General features: G+C 34.2%; 1 protein-coding gene across 10 annotated transcripts in view; it reads left to right on the top strand.

Annotated features, from left to right (window-relative positions):
* ARAP2 (ArfGAP with RhoGAP domain, ankyrin repeat and PH domain 2) overlaps window positions 1-23,574 on the top strand; it is a 144,134-nt gene that overhangs the window by 6,996 nt on the left and 113,564 nt on the right. For all 10 annotated transcript variants that reach the window (XR_014955079.1, XM_085578571.1, XM_085578573.1 and 7 more), the window contains 7 exons: window positions 5,507-5,577; window positions 6,515-6,594; window positions 11,258-11,340; window positions 12,136-12,483; window positions 15,485-15,554; window positions 20,626-20,746; window positions 23,333-23,514. Coding sequence is in view for 9 of the 10 variants with exons in the window: in XM_085578571.1 (XP_085434697.1) it covers window positions 5,507-5,577; window positions 6,515-6,594; window positions 11,258-11,340; window positions 12,136-12,483; window positions 15,485-15,554; window positions 20,626-20,746; window positions 23,333-23,514 (955 nt within the window). In the remaining variant the exon portion in view is untranslated. The remainder of the gene's footprint in view (window positions 1-5,506; window positions 5,578-6,514; window positions 6,595-11,257; window positions 11,341-12,135; window positions 12,484-15,484; window positions 15,555-20,625; window positions 20,747-23,332; window positions 23,515-23,574) is intronic.

Genomic DNA, 23,574 nt, shown 5'->3' with positions numbered 1-23,574 from the left:
TTGAATTCAGAAATTACTGAGTGGCACTTATTTCTTGAAAAAGCATTAGTTGTAGCTCATCTGGGAAAAGTATGATAGAATGTTGAGAAAAATATCTGCTGTTGAGACTTAATTCAAGACCTATCTTAACAAAAATATAATTGTTGGAATGTTATAAATAATAGGCACTGAATATGTAGTCAATCACAATACAATATTACAGTCTTTAAGCAAAAAATATCTCCACACAGGTTAATTTGTAATATATTTGGATCTATTAAGTAAGTTTTAGTTGTCATGCTGGTGACATTTGTCAAGTTGTCAAGTGTGTTAAACAGAGGAAAAATTACTGCAGAGGCATATGCAAAGTTTTGTTGGTGTGGCCATATCCAGATCATAGGTTGATTTTTTTTTTTTTTTTTAATATTTTTTGAACCACAAGCTATGCCTGGAAGGGACATGTCTAAGAATGTTTTGTATTTATCTTGAGTTTTTAATCTGCATTTCTCAGCAGTTAGGAACATCATCGAGTTTATACATGCTCTAAATGCAGGGGTTTCCCAGCATTTATAAGTTTTTATATTACTGAATGATGTCAAAATTAATCTTGTAATACAATTGTTTGATCAGGTGAAGCGGCAAAGATTCTTTGCAACAATTAGTGATTTTTTTGGTGTGCCTTAAAAACTGCTTCATTGATGTCTTCTAAATTACAAAAACATTGTGCTCATTGAAACTTAAGTATACCTGTCTTTCAGTGAGGAGCAGATTTATGTTAATTTTTGTAGAGTGATTATCCCTACTTCATTTAATAAAGCTATTCATGCTGATACAAAATGGGATTCTTAACCTAAAAAATAATAACTACATACTAAAAGAGTACTCTCACTGTCTTTTGAGAAACAATCATCCAGTTAAGAGAATATGCTGTTTTTGTAGTCTTCCCACTATTGGAGTAAATCCTCCAATTCCCAGTCTGTTAGTGATTGGTATGTGACTGGGTCACTAACTTCATTAACCCACTATTTTGACTTGTGAGCTCCAGTATCTTTTCTTGGTCTTTATGCTCCAGTTACAGCAGTCTGGAAATCCTGAGGGACCTGAGTCTGTCTGCCAAAGATCGAGGGTAACATAACCAAACTTAAACTTTGCAGAAACATTCTTGATAACCTTGCTGACAACTTTTTCATAGGGGTGGAGAACTAATACAAAACTTTAAAATGGCATCATGCAAACATCTTTAAACTCAGGAAAGACTGTATCTTTCTCACAGAATTGCATAGACAAACAGCCTCAGCCAGCCTTATTGGCAGATGCTGGTGTAATCCTTATTATATTATATAAAGGCAGAGAAATCCTGCTGAAATCTGGGGAAGTCAGCATTTCCTTCTAGTCATTCATAGATATTAGTCATTAAATTTTATGCAAGGAGTACTTTTCTCATCACCTCCTGTGTGCCTTTAGCACAAAAAGTTCTTACAGTGGGTCTCCTTGTGCCCCATAGTAGGGCTCTGACTGTGTCATTTTTTATTACTACTGATGCACTTACCTCCCTTCCAATTTTATCTGCTTCTCTGTGCCTCACTTCTGCACCTGGCTTTTGCCTCTAACAAAGCAGGCTGGCATCTGGAAAGACACCATAGCATTTTAGAAGTTGAAAATACTCAAATTCTTATGTGAATTATGGCACTACAGTGTGGCAGCACTGTAATAATGGGGGGTGCAGAATTAAAAAAGAAAAAAGTGAGAATTACAATTTTTTCTTAATAGTGGAGTTATTGTACAGATTTTAGTACTGGTTTTTGTTGCTCAGTATTGATGTGTAGTTATACTAAATTATTTTCAGCTGGACTTTTCCTTATTGTATCATTATGAGCTCTCTCTTGTTAGAGAATTATTAAAGATCAGTCAAAAGGTGATTAAAACCACAAAGTGAAAAATCGAAAATAATTAAAGTATTGCAATGGATGGACCTAACCACTAATGTTTGTTTATGACAAGATTAAACGTAATTAGTTTTGAAATAGTTTTAGAGACTTTGGATAATGTGAACTAGCAGTCACTCCTCTGTGAAATAGTTACCATTGCATCATTCTGGGAAGCAATCAATGTTCAAACAAAAAGCTGAAGCAGACTTATAACATGGTAGATCTGATTTTTGTACAGAATGATATGCAGATAAAATTTAAGACTGATTAACTATACAAGTTTTTAGATTTTTTTCATGTCATCCATCTTTGTTACTTGTGTTGTGTGGTAGTGGCATTGTTCTGATTCTTTATTAAGAGAAGTAAGAAAAACAAGACTAAAATTCTGGACAGCATCCTGCATATGGGGGACAATATAATTAAGTAAAATAGATAATAGTGCTTGGCCTGAGCAGGCACCATTTTTTTTTTCTGCAGCTGGCAGATCCTATAGTTAGAATTTCTTGCTTGGTGCCGATACCCTTTAAACTCTTTCTTAACATACAAGTGGTCAAGATTGCTAATGAGGTGCAAGACTGGAGTTGTGTTCTACCACTACTATGTTCTGCCACACAAAATAAATGTTGTAGAAGACAGAAACTGGTCCCTCTTTTTTCCTGTGGTAAAGTGTCATTATTACTTTACCTCTGCTAGCAGTCTATGAACCCCAAAGGTTTAACACGGCCCGCTAGAGCAGTTTTAATGTGTTTGCATTATGGGAGGGTTAGGTCTTGAGATAGAAGTGAAAACTTGTCTTGAATGAGTTTGAAAACAAAAGCTTCTTTCATTTAAAACACTCAGCAGATGAATGCCAAGTAAAGACTTTGAGGCACTGGCTGCATGTACTGACCTCCTTCCCTCACTTACTTGCAAGGTGACAGGAGTATATTGAATAAACCAGCTTGATGAAAAGTTCTGTGCAAAGTTTTAGCTTTCCAGCCTTTCAGCATTTAGCAGGACCAGTCACTGCTTCATCACATCTTTTCATCCTGTTTATGCATAATATGGGGTGCTAGAGAACTGTGTGCAGCTTGAGCTGTATCCGGTACCTCTTAATATATGAAAACAGGGAGTCTCAATCACCTCAGCTGTAACAAAGTCAACACTGAATAATAATTGAAATTATTATCATTAATTACCTTTGAAAAATTGGTGCACTTTTTGATTGGCAGACTGCTTGCACCAACCTTCCATTAAAGAGCAAAATAGAGAATATCATCAATCTTGTTTGCGGTACTCAGTTTTTGAATTGAAAAAATTAAAGAGAACAGGTTTCACTTTCTGAAATGGCAAAGAAAAACTCATAGATTGATACAGTTAATACAGCTATAAGATTTTTTTTTCTATTTTTATAAGATTTTTTTTTTAATTTTTTCCTCCAACAGCTGTCTTCAGTATTTTTCTCTCTTTAAATCCAGATATTTATTTTGTACAACAACTAGCTTACTATTGTATTAATCATTCACAAATTCTTATCATTTTATACCTTGTACTGTAGGGTTTTTATGACACATAATTTTTCAAGTAGATACTCAAAGTGAGCTCATTTAGTTTATTTTATATCTTCAGGCAGTTTTTAATTTATGTAAGTTAGAAATTTGCTTTCCAAAAATGACAGGTATTTTTGAATGCTGGGAAAAAGCATATAGTTAGTTTTTCAGCAGGATTTTGTGCCATACATAAATGTAGGTGCATGATCAAAAAGAATACACAAGTCCTGAAAAGTATATGGATTTAAAAAAAAAAAAGTGTAAGGTACTTTGTGTGTGTGTGATTTTTTTTTTTTTTTAAGCTGACTTGTTATTTTTCATTACCTGGTGAAATTATCCATCCACCCTGAAACTAAGCAAATGACTCACTGTTTTATACAAGGAAAGCCTCCATACTTTTAAAAGCTTTTCAAGTCAAAGCTGTTTATCTGTAAGTCTTAATTTAGTTTAATACTGCTAATACCCTTCAAAAGATACCAACCTACCAGCAAAAAATCTGATCTGTGTTGAAATGCATGAGGTTAGGTTTTGGTTTTTTTAAAGCATACTAAGTTCGTACAAATACATGAAATTAGTTTGCTAATGGAGATTCAAAAAGTGTAACTACATGAATTTTAGTAAAATGTATGATGAAACACAGACTTTTAAAGTATTTATTGTAATTATGACTCAGGACAGTAGGCAATTGTATATGAGAGCTAGGCCATGATCCATGATCACTGGGCCAAACTCACCCTGTGTTTTCTAAACCCATGATTTTAAAATGTAATCATTGGGGAACTTAGTTTATGTAACCTGGGTAACATTTGAAATGTCAAGTAACTTTGCATGGTGTGGCTTCTATCTTGAATTTAATCTAATAAAATTTTTGAGGCAGATTTAGGTGTGGAGTAAAAATCGTGTGAAATAGTAGTTCATGAATGCTTGCTTTCTGTCACAAAGAAGCATCATTTTGTAGTTAAGAGTGATTCAAGTTGGACTTCATGGAACAGTAGGTCTAAAGTTCTAAATGTAGCTTATCCTAAAATAATACAATTTCTCAATATGTTAAAAAAGGAAACAAAATTTAGGAGATTTATATTTTTAGTAGAAGACAATTGCCTTTGGCTTTAAAGGATGGAGGACCCACAAACTGTTACAAAAACCAATAAAGCTCTTACATGGCATTTATAAGCCTCAGAATATTCTGTAAGGATGCATGAGGACCTTCAGTATGCTTATTTTAAGCAGAGAAAATGAAACTAAGATGAAAAATTGCTAATTATGTTAATGGGGGAGTTCAGAGCTTGACTGAAAAGACCTTTAATCCAGAATACTGGACTAGTGAAGGTGGGTTAGATATTTTCTAATTCACATATTTTTCTTCCTGTGTTCTGATTATAAACCTGAAATATTAATAATAGCAATAATATTGCAATATACTTGCTGAAATTGCTGAAATACACGGGGCCAGCACACCACTAATAAAATGACTTTTCTGCTATGCATGGAGTTACCTTTTTACCTGTGTATAAATTGTGTAGGGGTTGTCACTGTCAGTTGCAATGTAATGCCATTTACCTCTTGGTTTTAAAACTTTGTGGGGGAAAATAATTCACCTTAGGAAAGTAAAACTTTGCAGTAATTTTTTTTTTCCAGTGCTTGGGAGCATGTTTTGTCTGGATTCTCAGGCCCCTTATGGATTTAAAGTAGATTTTCATAGTACATCCTTTTTTAACTACAGTCATTGGTAATCATTGTGAAGGGAAGGGAAAGGTCGGGGATCAGGAATTTCTATTCTTTAAGCAATCTCAATGTTTTTAAGGTCAATTCAGAACAAAAAAATAACCCCAAATTTGAGATGTCTGCTAGGATCAGAGAAGTATTCAATGTCATAAGGGGAGGAAAACATAATATTGTGTGACTAATTAATATTAGATTAATATTTATTTCAAAATAAATCAGAAAATTTCCCAAAATTTAAATCTATTGTTTCTATATTTGTATATAAATTTATTTGTTCAACTGCATAAAATGTTTTTGCTTATTTTCTGGGAAATTTCAATTAATGTTTTCATTGTTTTGTTCAAGTTCCCTTCAGAGAAGAAGAAATATGGGCCTTGTAAATATTTCTTGCACTGGGAGGCAAACTTCACAAAACAGTGAGTTAAGCATGCTGATATTTACCTCTTGAATATTAAGGGGAAAAAAATTTGGACTGGTTGTCTAAAATAAGTATTACTTACCTATTTTAAGAAATATTAGGCATCTCAAAGATCTAGAAGAACTGATTTATGTGATAGCATAAATAGTATTTAATCAGTTCTGAATTTTTACTTATTTTTTGGTTACAACCAAATAAAGTAGAAATTAGAAAATCTACTCTTTAAGCACCATTTATTTTAATACACCTTTTTTTTTAGACTACTGTTTTAAGTTTCTAATATTAGATCCAGATTTTTTGAAGCAGAGTTAATTTCTTGGAAGAGATAAGGAGTGTATTCCTGACTAATGTTGCTTAATTTGTTTATAAGTGCTCATAGCTCCTGGAAAGAACAGGAAATTTATTGTATTAAATAGTTTACTGAAGTGTTTTGAAATCTTGTACAGTCAGCTGGAAACTTCTGTCATATTCAAAAAATATGTCTTTTTTGAAGTTAGGTGTATTTATTTTAAGCATATACTTGGTGGCAAAATGAAGATAGTGCACAAAAGTGTTGTGTGGTGGTTTACTTTTGGTATTTTTTTTAAGTCAGAATAAAGAGTTTTGGAGTTATTACTTGTTAGACTAGACAACTTAAGTTTTTTTTTATTTTAACTTGATGCAGAGTAGGAAAGAAGACAATGCTTGTATGCAGGTTATATTCAAATTACATAATAATAATGATAATGTCTGTGGTGAAAATAAGGTATTTGGAGTTCACATAGAAATTGGACATTGTTTCTTGTTCCTCAAAGTTTTTTCTGGGAAGGACAGGGAAATTTCAAGCTGAAAAATCTGTCTCCCTGGCTGATTTTATTATGACTTTAGCAGAGCATTTGTGACTCATAGTAGAGCACTGTGTGACTGTATCTATTTATTTATTTATTTGCTTTAAGATACTTTCCTGGAGGAAAAGCCACCCATTATCTCTCCATATGGGGAAACCTTTATTTGTGACAACGCTAAAGATGCTGAAGTAAGTTGAGACAGCTGAATGTATATAGTGTGTCTTCACTTTAATCTTCATGGTGGATATTTCATACTGGCCTTACTTATTTTTATTTTGTGCTCTTTTAGTTGCTGGTACTATTTCTGATATTTTGGGTATATGCAAAGGGTTTATGACATAAGTATATGAGGACTAATGACTTTTGTTAATCTCAAAATATAAAGTATATGTTCAACAATATTAGGAAGCTGCAGTGTGTGTTTTGGTTGTTTCTTTTTTTTCTTTTTTTTTTTTTTTCTCTTTTTTTAAACCATGTAGGGCAGATAACTGATTTTGTTTAACTCCATTGGCTAGAACTGCCGTATTTTGGTACAGTCCTTTGTGCATAATTGAGGGGAAGCTGTTGAAATTTGAAATGTTAGAATTTACTAAGAAGGCTAACAGTGGCTTTCTTCTCATCTGAGAATTGCAGATCAAGACTGGATATCTCTGCACAGACTTTTCCATATCCTGTGAAAGCAGCTTGTACATTAGGTTAGGTATGATATGATGGTCACGTTTGGCCATGCCCTCTTTCAATTCCTGTATATGAAAGTTCTCAGGTGTTTTTAGTTCTTGCATGATATTTTTTCATGCATCTCCTAAACTTGCTGTATTCCCAGAAAGTCACTTTTCTTTTAGGATTCTCTGAAGTGAACGTTTTTGTTGGGGTCAGTGGTTGATGATGTGAATGCCACACATGATATGTGGACAGACTTCTGAATCACGTGGAGGGAGATATGAGAGGTAAATTAGCTTAGTGAGGCATCTGCCAAATGCCATGAATTTCCAGCTCCTGCTTCTGTCTTAGCAAGAAGCAGACCAGAAATTGTTGATTCTGTGATTACTTACACTTTCCCCAGCCAGTTTCAAGCCACAGAACTAAAGATAACAGAAAATTCTTCTGGCCTGGTCTTCAATCTAATGTTTCATTTTTAAATTATTGTAAACTATTGACTAAAATAAAAACTACTCAAATGGATTTCTAGGGTTTTTCTTTCTCCCATTCTAATTTCTTTAGAATTGATCAATAAAAGTAAATGGTTCAAATTTTATCTTCTAATGAGAGTAGTTTTAAAGGAATAAAAGCAGTCTCTTTTTGATGTATACGTTGTTTTGGACTATGCTCTTTTGTTGTTATTGAGCTTTTAACACAGTACACATAAAATCATACCGTGTCTTTCCTACTTGTTCTTGTTATGTGCATGCAAAGCTAACTTTGGAGTATTCATTTTCTTTCCTTGAATGCAATGCCTTGTCTGTGCTAGTTATTGTTGTCTCTGCCAATCTCTTTAAAAATTCAAAATTTAACTTTGTTATAGTTGTTTCAATGGTCGAAGCTGATTTTCTAGAAAAAGTTTCTTAGCCTTCTTGTTACTTGTTAGCATTATTCTGTACATTTAATTGCAATGGTTGTTTATGAAAAAGCAGACCCAGAAAGGTTGTTAGCACTCTTTCTTATCTCACAAAGGTACAAAGTACAAAAATACCATGCTGTTAAACTGGGTTAACGGCTTGAAACTAAATTGCTATTTTGCTGGTTGTAGAATCATGATTAATACAGTATATTGTGACATCCTTTACCTGATCTGAATATTTGGAGTTTAATATCACTTCCATGTATGTGAACAGTTTCTTGTGTTATGTTTATCACATGCCTGTTGGAAACTTCATAGCTGATTTTAGTTCCATTAGCACTTAATTGTGGACAAAGGTCATAAAGAAGAACTGTAAAACAAACATCTTGAGATACATTTCGCTTTCAGGTTTTTTTTTTTTTTCAGTAGAAGAAAATATCCTAGGAACAAATAAGAATATTTAGATAACACTGTAAAGTATCTGAGATTTTAGATCTTGTTGCTGCTGCTTCATCTAAAGTCATGAGACTATAGTTTTTTCATATATATTAAAAGGTGTTAAGTTATACTTACTGACTGAAATTTTCTTTTAAGGGCTTGTAAGTTAGCCATCACCCTTCTTTCTGTTTCATTGGTGTAAAGAAAAGGCTTCTGTAGACTTTTATGAAGGGAGTGACTATAGCAATAGGTAATGAGTCACTACAGACTGGAAGTAAGTGAGCATGAGAGAACAGGGGAATGAAGGTTAATAAAGAAAATATGAGTTAGATTTGGGTCATGAAGAAAGATAAGTATAAAGAGAAACCTCTGAAGGGCAACCTGGAGATGGAACTGGTTTTTTTTTTTTTTTTTTAATGCTGATTTAAAAGCAACACAAAAATCCACTCAAAACCACTCAAAAATCCAGGTATTTTAGTGACATTTTATTGTTGTGTCTAACTAAAAGAGTCAAGTATATTAGAATTCCTCCAGAGGAAGATTGAATTCTAGTGAGTTTAGGCCTTATAAGTGAAATACTAGCTTTATTTCTTGCAGTAGAAAGATTAAATTAAACATGCAATCTGAGCTCAGTAAATTGTGTGAACTTCTGGGTATTGGGACACTATGGAAGGCTGGCTGTGTTGCATTTCGTGAGAAAATGTTTTTTGTAATACCTCAGACACTTGAAGGAGGTGGGGATTTTTTCTTTTATTGAGTCTGAGCATCTTGCAGGATATTTCTGTAAACAGGACAATGCAAATACTTGGGTTTTCATTTGTTTGAAAAAGATTTTTGTGAGTAAATAGAACTTCTTCATTTGTGGACTTTTACATTTTAAATACTACTGACAATAGAAATGCATTTCTTAGTTATTGCTTGGAAGTTATGTGGCTCTCTGAATTCACTCAAGTACTGAAGAGTATGGCGTGAGCACAAGCAGGACATCAAACTGTTGTTTTAATGGTTTGTGACAGGCAGGAAGAGGTACTACCATGTAGTTTCAGTGGGGATGGATTTGAATTGGATCCTGATAAGCAAATGAAGATAAAGGATACTGACTATTTTTACTCTGAAGATGTTTCATGTACCATGATATTTGCATCTTAACTACTGTGCAGAAGTGTGGCCATTTCCCCTTCTTTTGGGAGATTCCAGGCAATGCAAATACTTGATAAACAGTGGATAGATTGCTTTTGAGTTTTCTATTTAATTTGTTTACAAGGTATATTGATGCTTAGTTTTTTGTAGGGTTTCTTAGGTTGGATTTGTATGTGTGGGGAGTTTGTATATTTTTTTTTTTTTTTTTTTTTTAGCCCCTTTAGCTCTTTAGCTGCAGCATAGTACTGTGATGTGTGGGTGGTTAGGTTTTGGTGGGTTTTTATTTTTATAATGGGTCTGGTTGGCAGAGGAAGACAGTTCACCTAGATTTATCCTAGCATCAAACTGATTTCTGCATTTTTGCTGCACATTTCCTCTGCTTTGCTTTGAACTATGTCTTTTTTTAGTCTTGCCTTCCCATGTTGCCAAGGTACAGTCCTCAAGTACAAGATTATGAGCTGCTACTCAGAAAACAAATGGCAGTGTTCTTGTTCAGCTTGGTTGCATACACATAAAACCTTAAATGAATTAATTAAAACACTTCTGTCAGAAAGCATGAAGATGTTAAATTTAGAGTTTTTTAAAGGAATAATGACATATTGAAAAGCTTAGGAGTGCAACATGATTGTCAGATTAAGTTTAGTGAGTGTCAAATGTAATGTTCACAAGCAGTGTTAACCTTGACATTTTGTACGCTGCAAGCAGTTTACAAAGCAGTGTGATAAAGAATTCTAAGAAAAAGTTAATAGATGAGCCTTTTAGGAAGAAGTTCTTAGCAAGAAACGACCCAAAAAAACCCAATGAGATACATTGAGTATGTCTGGGTTCAGTGTTGCTTTAGGATTTTGAATTTGCCATTATTTTATCTTTAGTGTTCTGTGAAGGCTGTACATTTATTCCAAGAAGAAATTTTGTTATGAAAGATAGGCTAGCAGTGGCAAATCATAAATGGTACTTAACCTGCATATAAGAAGTGTCTCTTGAGCTTAAAAAATATTCAGTTGTTGTGGTTTAACTGGGTTCAACTAGAGCAGCTGGTAACTAGAACACAGCTGCTTGCTCACTCCCACTGCAGTGAGAACTGGAAAACAGTTCTCTTAGATGGTGGAATAAGACCAGTTTTATAATTACTACAAAGCAAAATGTAATAATAATAATAATACTAATGCTGATAGGAACTCTAGTGGAAAGGAGAAAGCATGATGCTCTGTGCTATGGAAGATCCCTTTGGCCAGCTTGGATCAGCTGTCCTGGCCATGCACCCTCCTGGCTTCCTTTGCTTGATGGCAGAGCATGGGAAACTATAAAGTCCTTGACTTTGAGTAAGCTGTACCCAGCAACATCAGTGTGTTATCAACATTATTCTCATTCTCAAATGTAAAACATAGCCCTGTACAGCTGCTGGGAAGAAAATAGACTCTGTCCCTGACAAAACCAGGATGTCAGTGGTTTCTTCAGAAAAATCAGATCAGTGGTATTTCTATATACTGAATCTCTTTATCTGATTTGTTTGTATCAGGTGTTTTGGGCCATGCTTAAATATTGAAAATAACATTTCTTAGAATACAAAGATCGGCTTTCAAGTGCATGTTTGAAAATGGGGGAAAGAACAGCATTGCTAGCTAGACTGTTTTTGTGAGATTTGTATCTACAGTAATTTAAACATCACTTACTCCTTCAGTACAAATGTTAGTTACAATCTATTTCTTTTCTAGGAACTTCATGGAAATGAATCCCTGGCTTGTGAAAATAAATTGGATCTAGGAATGAATGAAGAATTTTCTTCCAAGAGTCTATGGTATTAAATAAGAATTACTGAGAAACTCAAAATGTAAAGAAGAAAATGTTATTTACTGATGTCACAAGTGAATCTCTGGCTCTGAGGGCACAACCATGACTGTATTAATTTTCTTCTGTTTGAGGCTTTACCCCATCCTGTATGAGGCAAACCTGGGAACTGTGGCTGTTCTGAGACTCTTTAAACTGTTACAGAATCTCTTGTCGATTTGGAGAGTGTCCCTGTTTACCCCAGATAGAATAAGGAAGACCAAGATCCATTTTTATATGTCTTGTAGCTGTGTCTGACTGCTGTCATAATTTACTTTGTCATTAAGAAAAAAAACCAACCCATCCAAACAAGCACAAACTAAAACACATTCACCACTCCTGTCAGGAGACAGTGGCCAGTGGTTTGATGAAGTGGGAACTAACGCGCTTCTTAGTTTTCCAGTCTGCACCAGGTTCTGTTGAGGTGGGAGAGGGAAGAGACAGGTTATAATGCAAGCCATCAAAAGTATTCAAAAGAGCAGAGCTAGTTTTCTGAGGAAAGAGAATTTACTTTTAAATTTCTGTTCAGGCTTCCAAAGGAGTGTTATCATGGTACTACTCCTGTTGAATGGAAAAGGAGGATTCAAGATGGTCACAGTTATAAGATAGATTGTATTTAGCAGGTCTGTGGTTCACTGTGATTATACAAGTTATAAACATACTTACATCTTACCAGTATTTGTTCTAATTAATAATTTTATGTACTTGTGAATTATAGTAATACATTTTAAAAGTAAAATTCACTTTTCCTTTCCACTTATTTTAGTAATCAGAAAGAGAAGACAAAAGAATTTACAAAAAATGAATCCTTGTCTCAGGAACACCCATCGTTAACACCAGAAGAATCTGAAAGTGAATCTGTATATTCTACTGTGGAACAACATTCTTTGTCTTTAAAAAAAAAGAAAAATAAAACCAAAAGACACTCAGCATCTTGCAGTAAGATACAAAGTAGAGATTCTGATCACTTGGCCAGTGAGCAAATGAATTTTTGGCAATTTGGTGGAGATCGGACTTTGATTGGAAATGAATCAATAGCACCATATGCTTGCTTTTATGGACCATCAGTAAAGAAAGTTAAAGCAGGATGGCTGGATAAATTATCTCCTCAAGGGTATGGTATTTGCAGTGGTTTTTGTGTAATTGTGACAATGAATGTTTGCATGAGAGATATGAAGTTTGTATTTAGTCACTGCTTAGTATTTATAGTGGAAGGGGAAGGGAAAGGGAATTGTTTTCATTGAAAGACCAACATGCTTTTGTGAATTTAAAACTTTTTAATGATGTTACCTATCCTAAAGTTTTTTTAGGAGATGTGTTCAGGAAAAATATTTTTCTTAAAATTGTTGATCTCTACTCATGAGCTATAGCGAAAAAAATATAGAAAGAAGTTGTGCTGGTATTTCCAGTTGCTACATTTTTGCCGATTTTTTGTGGGCTGCAAAGTAAGTGAAAACAAACTCTGATTTTGAAATATTACTTTACTAATTTGGCCATGGATTGTAATTTAATAATTAGTGTGACTGGAGGCCCTGTTGCTTTCTGTCTGTGTTACTTGAGCTTTGAGTTTAGAGTTCACCTGGGCTGAATTCCTCCTTTTTAATTTATTTTTGTGCCTAAAATTTGATGGTAGAAATCTGAGCTTAAGTCTTCAGATTTCAAATAATGAAGAGAAGGAACCACAATAGAAAATGAATTCTCTCTGTCACATTTGGGAGTTAAATGACAACAATAACAGCAACAACATATCTTATATTTGATTTGTTATAAGTTCTTTGTTTTATTTTAATTGATTTTTAAACTCCAGCTATCATTAGACTGTTTTTCACTAAAGAATGCTTCATTAGCAGATTTTCCATTATAAATAGTTGCTAACTCTGAAATTCTTCTAACCTCCTCCTTTTAAATTGTAGTTTTCAGTTTCCATTTTTCTTATGACTTATGTTCTTATGAATTCTGTGAATCCTTTTTTGTACTGAAAGTAGCACAGTTTTGCTTTTTAAGTCTATTTCCGCTCTTCATTAGGACTTAGCATCTAGAAATTGAAACTGTTGTATTTGTTAGTGCTATAATACACCTACAGCACTTCTATTCAAGCCTTAGTAGATCTGCATTCTTTGTTCTCAGGGCTGTTCTTTGAGCTGTGCTGAAAGTTATTAAAGTGTTTTGCCTTTCCTTTGATTATTTGTTGCCATAATAATCCTTAGCAATATAATTCAGTGTATAATTTTTATTTTTAGTGAGACATTTATGTTATTAAATTGCTTTGGAATACAACTGTATTTGAACTCACTGGAAGAAGCTCTGTTGTATAGCAATTTCCAATTTTTTCTTGCTCCTTTCTAGGGAATCTGATTTGACATTATATCTTTTTTTATTTTGGTTTTGTGTCAATACAGTGATGCATTGTTGAAGGTAATTAACAAGAAGGAATAATAGGTTTAATAAAATTCTTTTACCATCACAGAATTTCAATGTGCTCAAAACTATTTTCTTTCCTTTTTAAATTGTTTTGGAAGTTTCTTCCACATTTATGGATTGCCATTTACCAAAGAATAGTTATCCACAGAGTGTTTCCACATTTTTTTTTTTTTAGAATTATTGGAGAGCTGCAGTTAGCTGTAACTTGTGTTTTACTTTACTTACAGGATTTTCTTTTAAACACTTTTGGCAGTTAACTAGCAGTGTGATGAGAAGTATAATTCTTGATTCCAGCTGGCTTGTCTTGCTCTATTTGAAGGGATAGAGCTGAAAACAAGTTACGAAAACTTCAAGAAAGTGATGCATGAGAATATATTATTTGGAAAGATAAGGAGTTAACCACAAAATCAGTAGTGGTTAGTACTGAGTAAAAAAGTTGCATGGTCATTAGCCTTGTTCCAGTGACAGTCCAAAGCTACATTTCAAGGACTTTTTCTCAGGGGTGGTTCAGTGAATGATACATTTTTGTTTCTTTTACTTACAACACCATTTCTCAAACATCTGAAGAATTAAAAAAACCCAACCAAAATTTTAAAATAATTTTTTTTCAAACTATTTTTTCAAACTCACTCTCATATTTTATTTCATTTTCCGTCAACAGAATATTTTCTTCTGCTCTTCACCTCCCATTCTTTTTATAAAGCTCCAATTTACACCCAGCAGTTTGTGACTCTTTGGGGAAAAGAATTTATACTGTTTTCTTAAATTGCTACAAATCATGTAATTAAAGTAAGGGCTCTCTTTTTTTTTTTTAGTTCACTATAATTATTTTTAGTTAATTCACTATAATTGAACAGTCTTTCAGTTTGGTCACATTGTATGTGGTACTTAGGTTCACTCGTCCCTGTATAATCTTGAAGTTTATTGACATTTTAATGCAAAGTAGATGATACATTGGCCTTTCCAGGTTATGAAAAATGATGATTTATTGTAGTCATATAATGCAAATTAATTAAGCCAGAGCTGCTATTTGATTAAAGTTTTGATAAGCTATCACAGTCTACTAATCCTAATGCAGAGCAATCATTTAAAAGGAAAGGAAATAATGTTGGGAAAATACATTAATGGGGTCTTGTTCTTGCTTAATTAACTTGTTTAATAGATTTTAGAACTGAGACATTTTTAGGTGATAACTAACAAGCTGTCAACATTTTTAGTGAGTGTAATGGACTACTTCAGGTTGATGTAAGAATATATTTTTAGAATGTCTTTATAGAGCATGAGTTAATGGCACAATGAAAGTTTTCCATTAATGAGGTCCAGTTGATAACACACATTGAAAATTAAATTTCATGTTGTACTTTTTGGGAGATGTAGTGTCCTGCTATTGTTTCATTGGCCAGAAGACAGAGTCTTGAGGAGATGTGTTGACATGGAATGACTGGAGGTACCATAGCCTGTAAACAGAGATGTCCTTGTCATAAGCACAACACTAAGATGGTCACTTGAGGTTCTTAGCTTTCATTTTTGGACAGTATCTTAATAGAGCTTGTGGCATTTAGTTATGCTCTATGTTCTGAATATTCATTTGAACAGAAAGCTAAACAAGATTTGACCTTTCTATAATTTGTGATTGAAACATTCTTAAAATCAGTGTTAGCTGTATATTAATTGTATTAATTTTTGATTCACAGGAAACGAGTATTTCAGAAGCGCTGGGTTAAATTTGATGGAGAGAGCATTTCTTATTACAATAATGAAAAGGTAAGAGACGTTTTGGTCACGTTCAGAACAAAATGCATCTGTGTAATATGCAAAGTACTGTAATTAGAATCTGAATAATTAGAAATGAATATCCATCTTAGGTTAATTTTCAATTCTAAAATGCTAGGGTGAGATGTAATTAAGCATTTTAAGGTGTCCTTGTCTTCATGTATTCATCCTTTTTTTTCCTAGAAGGGCTTTTATTACTCACCTTTCTAGGTAGATAGCATCTGATTTTTTTTTTTTACTTTAGTGAGAAACTGACACTGATGCTGTTTTTATAACAGAACAGGATCGTGCTAAACACTTTTAAGAGATGTTATTTTGATGGTGTTTGCCATGTGTCTTGTCATGGGAACCTGACATAGTGGAGATTGTGAGAGCAAAATTAAAAGTAGCATGGAAGACCATTAAAAAAAAAAAATGAAACAACCCAAACATATACACTTGTCGACTCTTTGATTAATAATGTCTTTTTCCTGTTTGTCTTCTGTGCATAATTGCTTGTCATGGAACTAGGTTAGGTTTGAATGGGAATGTTCAAAAACAGTACTACAATGTGTAGGGCTGGTTTTGATTCTGTACCTGAGGACTGAATCTTGCTGAAACATTTGCAGGCTCATGAACTGCTTTGATTAAAGTAGCTCACTTCTTATATGTGATACAAAAATGCATTTGTAAATCATGGTTTTCAACAAAGTGTATATTCTTGTGGAATTACATGTAATTGCCGTTCAGAGCACTACACAATTCTTTTTCTTTTGCTCAGTGGTTTACTAATTAATTTCTCCTCTTGGAAGTAGTGAAGATCTTCTTAGACTTAAAAGTGATAGATGATTGTACAATATGCATGTTAAGGGAAGTTAAGGTTCCCTTCCATGTGCATATGTGTTATTTTAAATGCTGGAAACCATTTCCTGTTGAAGATGCATATTACGTTAGGAAAATACAGTTTTAGGTAAAAGTTCTGAAACTATATGCTGATTGGTGGTAAGAGACCTATAGATGGCTTATGATGGGGAGAGGATGTAAGAACTGAAGTAGGATGAGACTCTTATCTTCTGAGGGGCTGGGGAACTAAGAAAAAGCTCAAAAATTATTTACATTGGTATTTCTGTTTACTGACTGCAAACTTAAAACAATCTGTTTTTACTTGCTTACTTCGCTTCACTTGCAGAAGACGTGATTTTGTAGGTGAAGGAACAATAGAATAAGGTGAATAATGTTTGGATTACAGTGACAAAAAGTGGTACCCCTTTGCAGTATATTGATCCCACAGCTTCAGAGGAGCAGAAAAGCAGGGTTAATCATTAAGAAAGACTTGAAAAAATACTGCAATGGGATTTGCTTAACACTATCTGTAACATAATTAGGGAAAAGAAATGCTAATAAAGAACTTAGTCTTTTATCTACACTGGGAATTTTTTTTCCTTCCTTTTGAAAGTCACTGAAAATGTTGCTTGGAGGTCAGTTGTGCTAGAATAGCACTTGTTATGTGTCTGTTTGTCATAAGAGATTCCAGAAGTATTCCCTTCTGCTGAAATGAATGTTTAGAGTGTCACATGATATATAGGAAGCTACCAACTCTTCATCCTCTATTTAAAAGGTCTGTGTGGTAGGTTAGGCTATCAGCAGCTTGGCAAACACTTGTGTTGAAGCCTCTTTGTCTCACTTTTCCTGGAATCTGACTCCAAGCCTCACTCTGGGTATTGAAGGAAAAGCTGCTTGGTCTCTGTGTATACAGTTTGACCAAATCTGGGTGTCCGACTTGTTGACTTGGCGAGTCACAAAGGTGAAGAAATGTTGCATCTGAGAACTGCAAGGCCTGAAGCAAATTCTGGGAACTGAGGATTTGTTGAAACTCAAAATAGTTTGCAGATAGGAGGAAAACATAGTTAGGTACGAGTATTTCTTAGTGCCCAATGGGACTGTGCTGAATGAGCAGTGGTGTCACTCAAGAAAATGAGTTTTTGGTGCAGTGGTCTCTGCTGGATCACTATCTCCACATCTTGGGTGGTTATATTTCATGTAAGATGGATATCAGCCTTTTCCTACTGTTGCTTGTGTGTTGTTACCTTGACATTATAAACAACTATTTGCAGACCCATCAAGACCTGTGTGCACCTTGAGCTCCTTGCAAAGCTGTGCATGTTCCCCTTCCTACCTACATAGCTGGCCATTTATATATTTAAGTGGGGAAGTTGTTGTTTTAATTTTAGAACTTAATGGCAAGTTCTCTCTGTTCTAATCTGTGTTTGTCTTAGGACATTCCAACACAGACAAGCATGTTATACTTTTGGTTTCATGTATCAATTAAAAGTAGTTCTCATACTACTCTCTCAAGTATAGTTCTTTCAAGTATATCATACTTGATATTTTTCTTATTTATAAGTAGAGAAGGTTAGACTCAGTGGAATGGAACTGTTTATTTTACCCAGAAACACTACCAATATTAAATAGCTCTATTTGTCATTCAAATTAGGAGCTAGAGAGGAGTGAGGTTCTCAAGAAGGGGAAGTTTATTGCATGGCTAATGAAGAGTGAAATAACCAGAGACTATAGAGGGAAGACACAGAGACTATTATTCCTGAAAATGGCCATATCAGTGTTTCTTTGAATGATTTAAGCACCAATTTTCTACATCTTTTTCTAACCTTGCTTTAGTTGTGTATCAACTTCTACTTAATAGAGAGCTCTTCTTTACTTTGTATCTGCATACATGAAAAAAAGATTCAGCTTTTAACAAATAGCATCTGACCTAGGGAAAGTTTTGGATTGAATCGGTGTTGCTGTCATTTCTTGTGTGTTCCTTGTCCTGAGAAAGCTCTGAGTAATCAGAGCAACATCCCTTGTGGCTTTGTCTCAACAGAGTGTGGTTAACTGAGAAGGAGAAGGTAGAATTTGAGTTGCTTTTTCATCTACCCTATATGCACAAGTTTTGTTTCAAATTTCTTCCTGCTTTTCACAGAAATCTGATGTTTTACCATGCACTTTATAGTAAGGCAAAAACTGCTGGTTATGTTGAAGGTTTTTATTTAAAACAGCATCCCTGACAAATACATTAGTGATTTAGGAAAAAGATTTCACTCTTCAAGTGGAGAACTTCAGCATTTTCTTGTGTCACAGTATAAGTGAGCAAGAGCAAAATTCACTGCAAAACAGATGAATCACTGTCATTCCTGAAATAGGTCATACTTAATCAGTTGTGGAAGTAAAACCGAAGTAGTCCAAAATGGTATTTTCCAGGGTCCATTAGGTCGTCTCTGAATCACAACCATTAAGGAGTGATGTGGGGCTTTATTTGAAAATTAAAGTTTATGCTGAACCAGCCAATTTAAAAAGACCCACCCAAACATTTTGCTTTTCCCTGCTAGAAATTTTTTTGTCAGAGAATTCTTAGCAGCTCTAAAACTAGTTTACACCACTCAGTAACAAAACAAATGGCTGTGAAGTTCTTGGCTGTGTTTGTTTTCTATAGTCTTAAATAATTCACGTAATTTCTAGTCTGGAGTATTTCAAAGAGAGATATTGTATCTTGATCTACAAGAGCTTTGTAACAGGCATTTTTTTTTGCACATGAAAGAAAAGCTGCTGCACAAGAAAGATAGATTGAAAATTATTGTGGTTTAAACTGTACTTGAAAATCTGTATGCCTTGGAGAACAAAGCTTTAAAAAGGATGATGGATGATTGTTTAAATAGCAAAGCAAAACTATGCTCAGCTTAAAAGGAAATTGACTTTTCTTTTTGAGTGAATGAAATCAAATAGTTGTAACTTCCAGCAGTCTGTTATTCTCTTGCAGTAGTACCAAATACAGCCAGTAGATGCCTGCAAACACCGTAACATATTTATAACTGAACACCTATAGAAACAGTATATGTAAAATTTTTGTTTTACCGTGGAAGGATCAGTAGTTAATTTAATATCCAACCTCATTAAAAATATGTTAAAATCACTATTTTAACAAATATAGCCATAATAAAAATAGCTATGTAATTCTCTCTATGGTAATTCTGACTATTCCTTGTGTGTAACTATATAGTAACATGCGTACTTCTGCTGTGTTTCAATATTTCTATTTATTTATCTGCTGAACTATGTTTTCTGACATGTATTAGTACCTCAGAGTGAATCAACATTAGTATATTAAACTCAGTAAACAAAAAAATGGTGCAGTGTATCATCCTTCCTGCCTCACGTTCACAATGTTTCTTGAGTGCTTGTATGAGTCTGTTACAAAAATTTATACTTTGGAAGGGAAGTTATTACAGCACAGTTTCTTTAGGGGGGGGGGGTGTGACTCAGACTATTACTGCATCTGAATCAAATTTCACCAGTATATCTGAGTTGTCTTGCTCTGAAAATGAACTGATGAAAGCATAGTGGAGACAAGAGCAGCATTAACTCTGGAATCCAGAAATAATACAGATGTATTTCTGAAAGGCACGTCTGCTTCAGCTTTCCTTCCTGTCAACCCCCACCCCAAACCCTTAGGTTAACTACTTTAAAAGTGAGCTACTTGAAGGAAGTACTTGTAGCAGTTCCTTTTTCCCATCTTGCATTTGTGTTCCATTCAGTTGTCCTAATACCTAGTTGGAAATCTAAAAATACTGGGAAAATTTGTGCTGACCCTAGATTATTGTGGTTTAACCTCAGCCAGCAACCACGCCCCAACCTACTCACTGTTCTCACAGTCAGGATGGTGAGAGAATCAGAGAATAAACAAGAGAACTTGTGGGTTGAGATAGAGACTCTTCAGGAGGTAAAGCAAAAGTTCTGCACAAGCAAACCAGAGTTCATCCACCACTTCTCATGGACAGGCAGGTGTTTGGCCATCCCCAGGAGAGCAGGACTCTATTCTGCTTAATTACTGTGAGCATTCCCCCAGCTTTATATACTGAACATGTGGTATGGATGTCTTTCAGGTGTGCTGGGGTAAGCAGTGAAGGGGTTAACACAGTCAGTTACATTAAGTGTGGTGAGCTCCCTAAACATCATGACAAGTAGTGTTACATCAGAGAAATTTAAAATGCCATGATAATTAAATATTTTGACTGTCTTTTTATTACAGGAAGTGTTCTCAAAAGGAATAATACTGCTCTCTGCAATAGCAACAGTAAGAGTTCATGGGGAGAATAAGTTTGAAGTTGTCACATCCCACAGGACTTTTGTTTTCCGTGTGGATAAGGAAGGTAAGTTGAAGATGTGTGTTTCTAAAAATTGCCAAAAAGCCATGTAATCACAGTTGATAAATTACGTTTGTGAAATATAGCTTCTTATAGTATTAAAAATATTTCTGGAATCCAGTTGGTTTAAGCTTATAAAGTGAAACTGGAGATAACTCTAAACTTTGTAAGAAAAATGTAAATTGTTGTACAATAGTTTTTTCAAATATCAAAATGATAAGGCTATTTTCCCAACTCTTCTTCCTCCTCCTCCTCCATTCTTCCCAAAGATTAATTTGTTTGAACATTTCTCAAGTCTCACTAGCAGCTCTTACAGCCTGTGTGCTCTCAGACATCTCTGAGTCACCACTTGATAAAAAACTGACAAAAAGACAATGAATGATGTCTGGGATGTGTTGCTGTGATTAAAGGTGATCTGAGATTTTTTGTCCTATACAGTATTTTTAGCCAGGTATTGATAGAGATTACAAATTTAAATTGTAGCAAGGAAGTTCATATGCCTTCTAATTGAATGCTTTATCAACCTACAGCTGTAATATGTGGAATCAATATCAGTACATGTATGATTTGTTTATGGAAACAAATAAAAATGAATGCCTAGAAAAGAATTGTGCAATATGTATTTACAGCAGTACATGCCAGAGCCATTATAGCTCTGGGGTCTCTCAGCATTTCCATTATCAAATCCCATTTTTATGGGTTATAGTTGGTAGTAAACATTTGCTGCAGGCTGTAACAGAAATGCAGCATCAGTGAACAAATCCTTCTTATCAGGTTTGGCTCAAATAATTTCAGTCATTTTTATGCTCTTAGCTGAGTTTAAAAATATGTATTTCTTTATTATTTTTGTATTTCTCTTCTAAATTTATTTTAATTTTTTTCATAAATTATAATATAACCATCTTGGTGCAATACATTTTGGAGGGTTGCAATTTCTTTTTTTTTGTAGACCTTTGCCTTGGATATTATAAAAATATGCTGACTTGTAAAATATATTCAGAACAACCACTTGTTACACATGAAATTCCATTTTCATACAGTATATAACCATCTTTGGACATAGTAAGATGTCTGTAAAGCTGTTCACTTAAGGTTGGAAATGCCTATTATATAAGCAATGTGGCCCAGAACTAGATGATGTATTCCCAGTAAAGTATGTAAATAAACCTCCTTGATTTCTGTTATATGCAAAAAACAAAACTCTTACTTGATGCTATTACTTTTGTGGATTTGTGTTTGGGAATTGTTCTGGGACTATTTAAAGGGTACTTAACTTCTTTCAAATATTTTGAAATGGAAATTTTACATGTATTTTGAGATATCATTACTTTTGGATGGATTTAAATATCCAGAGGGAAAAGCACTCTATATAATGGTTTGGAAAGTTTAGGGGCTTTTGGGGGCAAAATAAATAAGCAAACAAGGGATAGCAGTGAATTACTCAGATGCAGTGAGATTTTTGTTTCAGTAGAGTGAAATACCTTTATAAAAAACACTTCTAGAGTAATTTGGTGGCCTCAGCTATACTAAAGTACTTTGAAAAGATTACTGGAATATTTCAAGACAGCATATATATATATTTTAAAGCAAAATTTTATACAGGAACACTTGGATCACATTTCCTGTGCTAATCTGCTGTCTTCTTTTTCTACAAAGTATTTTATGATACTTAAATTTGTGTATTTGTTGCTGTATGTTGCACATATGCCATTTATGAACTAAGCATGTTATTATTTCAATGGTGCTACCTGCAGTCTTCCATGCTAATTTTGCCAGCTTTATACATACTGTGTATAGAACTTCCAGTCCCTCCTTTCCCCACCTCTGCCTCTCCCCCAATATCTTTTGTGATCGGGCTCTTTCAGAGCAAACAGTTGAAATATTAATTATATCCCAATTGCATAAGGCAAACTTAATTCATTTAGACTACTCAGCATTAAAGTGTATTGATCTTATTCCAGTCAAATGTCTGAACATAGTGAATGAGACTGAGAGAAACTTTATTACTTCACCTCCTGGTGTTCATGTATTTGTAAGATGTTACATTAATAATGTATGCAAAGGTGCTCAAACACACACTTTCTTAATTACTCAGTACCCTTGACAATGTCAAGTTTAACTACCACATCTTAATGGAATAGATTGTAAATTACCAAGTATTTTTTCTTAAAAGCTTGGCCAAGCATGGAATAGCACTGGTGGTGATTTGCCTCTTCAGTGGCAGATCATATTTAGACTCCCTGGTTTCTGCTTATGAAATTGCTGTAATTCTTTCCCATTGATCTGGCTTCCAGAAGGTGAACATGCCACCTTGTCTGCCACCTCAGTCTTTAAGCTGTCTGGAATGAAGTATCTTAGAACTAGCAGTCATGAAAAATCTCCATCATCAGTTTGTTTGGATTGGTGTGTTGATTGTTGGCAGTTAGTTGGATGACTATCCTTCACACCTCCTCATCAACGTAGATGTTTTATTTGGCATAGCTGTTCCACCAACCAACATAGCAACAATGTTGGGAAAACCAATATGTAGAGAAGAATGAAGCTGCTGCTTAACTAACTGTCTTTGACCAATTTTTTTTTTTTATTGTTTAGAAGAAAGAAATGACTGGGTTAATACGATGCTCAATGCCTTGAAATTGCTGCCTGATAATAACTCTCAGTCTCGAAGTTCTGTCACCCCTGAGAAAAGTGGATATCTTGAGCTGAAAGGATACAAAACCAAAATCTTTATTCTACTTCAGGGGAGTACTGTATGGATCTGCAAAAATGAGCAGGTAAATTTTTCATGTGCTTTTTTGTGAATGAAAGCTTATAAAAATGGTTTAAGTAGTGAG

This window comes from Lonchura striata, chromosome 4 (genome assembly GCF_050655825.1).
Source record: "Lonchura striata isolate lonStrDom1 chromosome 4, ASM5065582v1, whole genome shotgun sequence".
In the NCBI taxonomy this organism is placed as follows: Eukaryota; Metazoa; Chordata; class Aves; order Passeriformes; family Estrildidae; genus Lonchura; species Lonchura striata.
The sequence above is the reverse complement of the archived record's forward strand: the minus strand, read 5'-3'. Positions and strand labels throughout refer to the sequence as shown.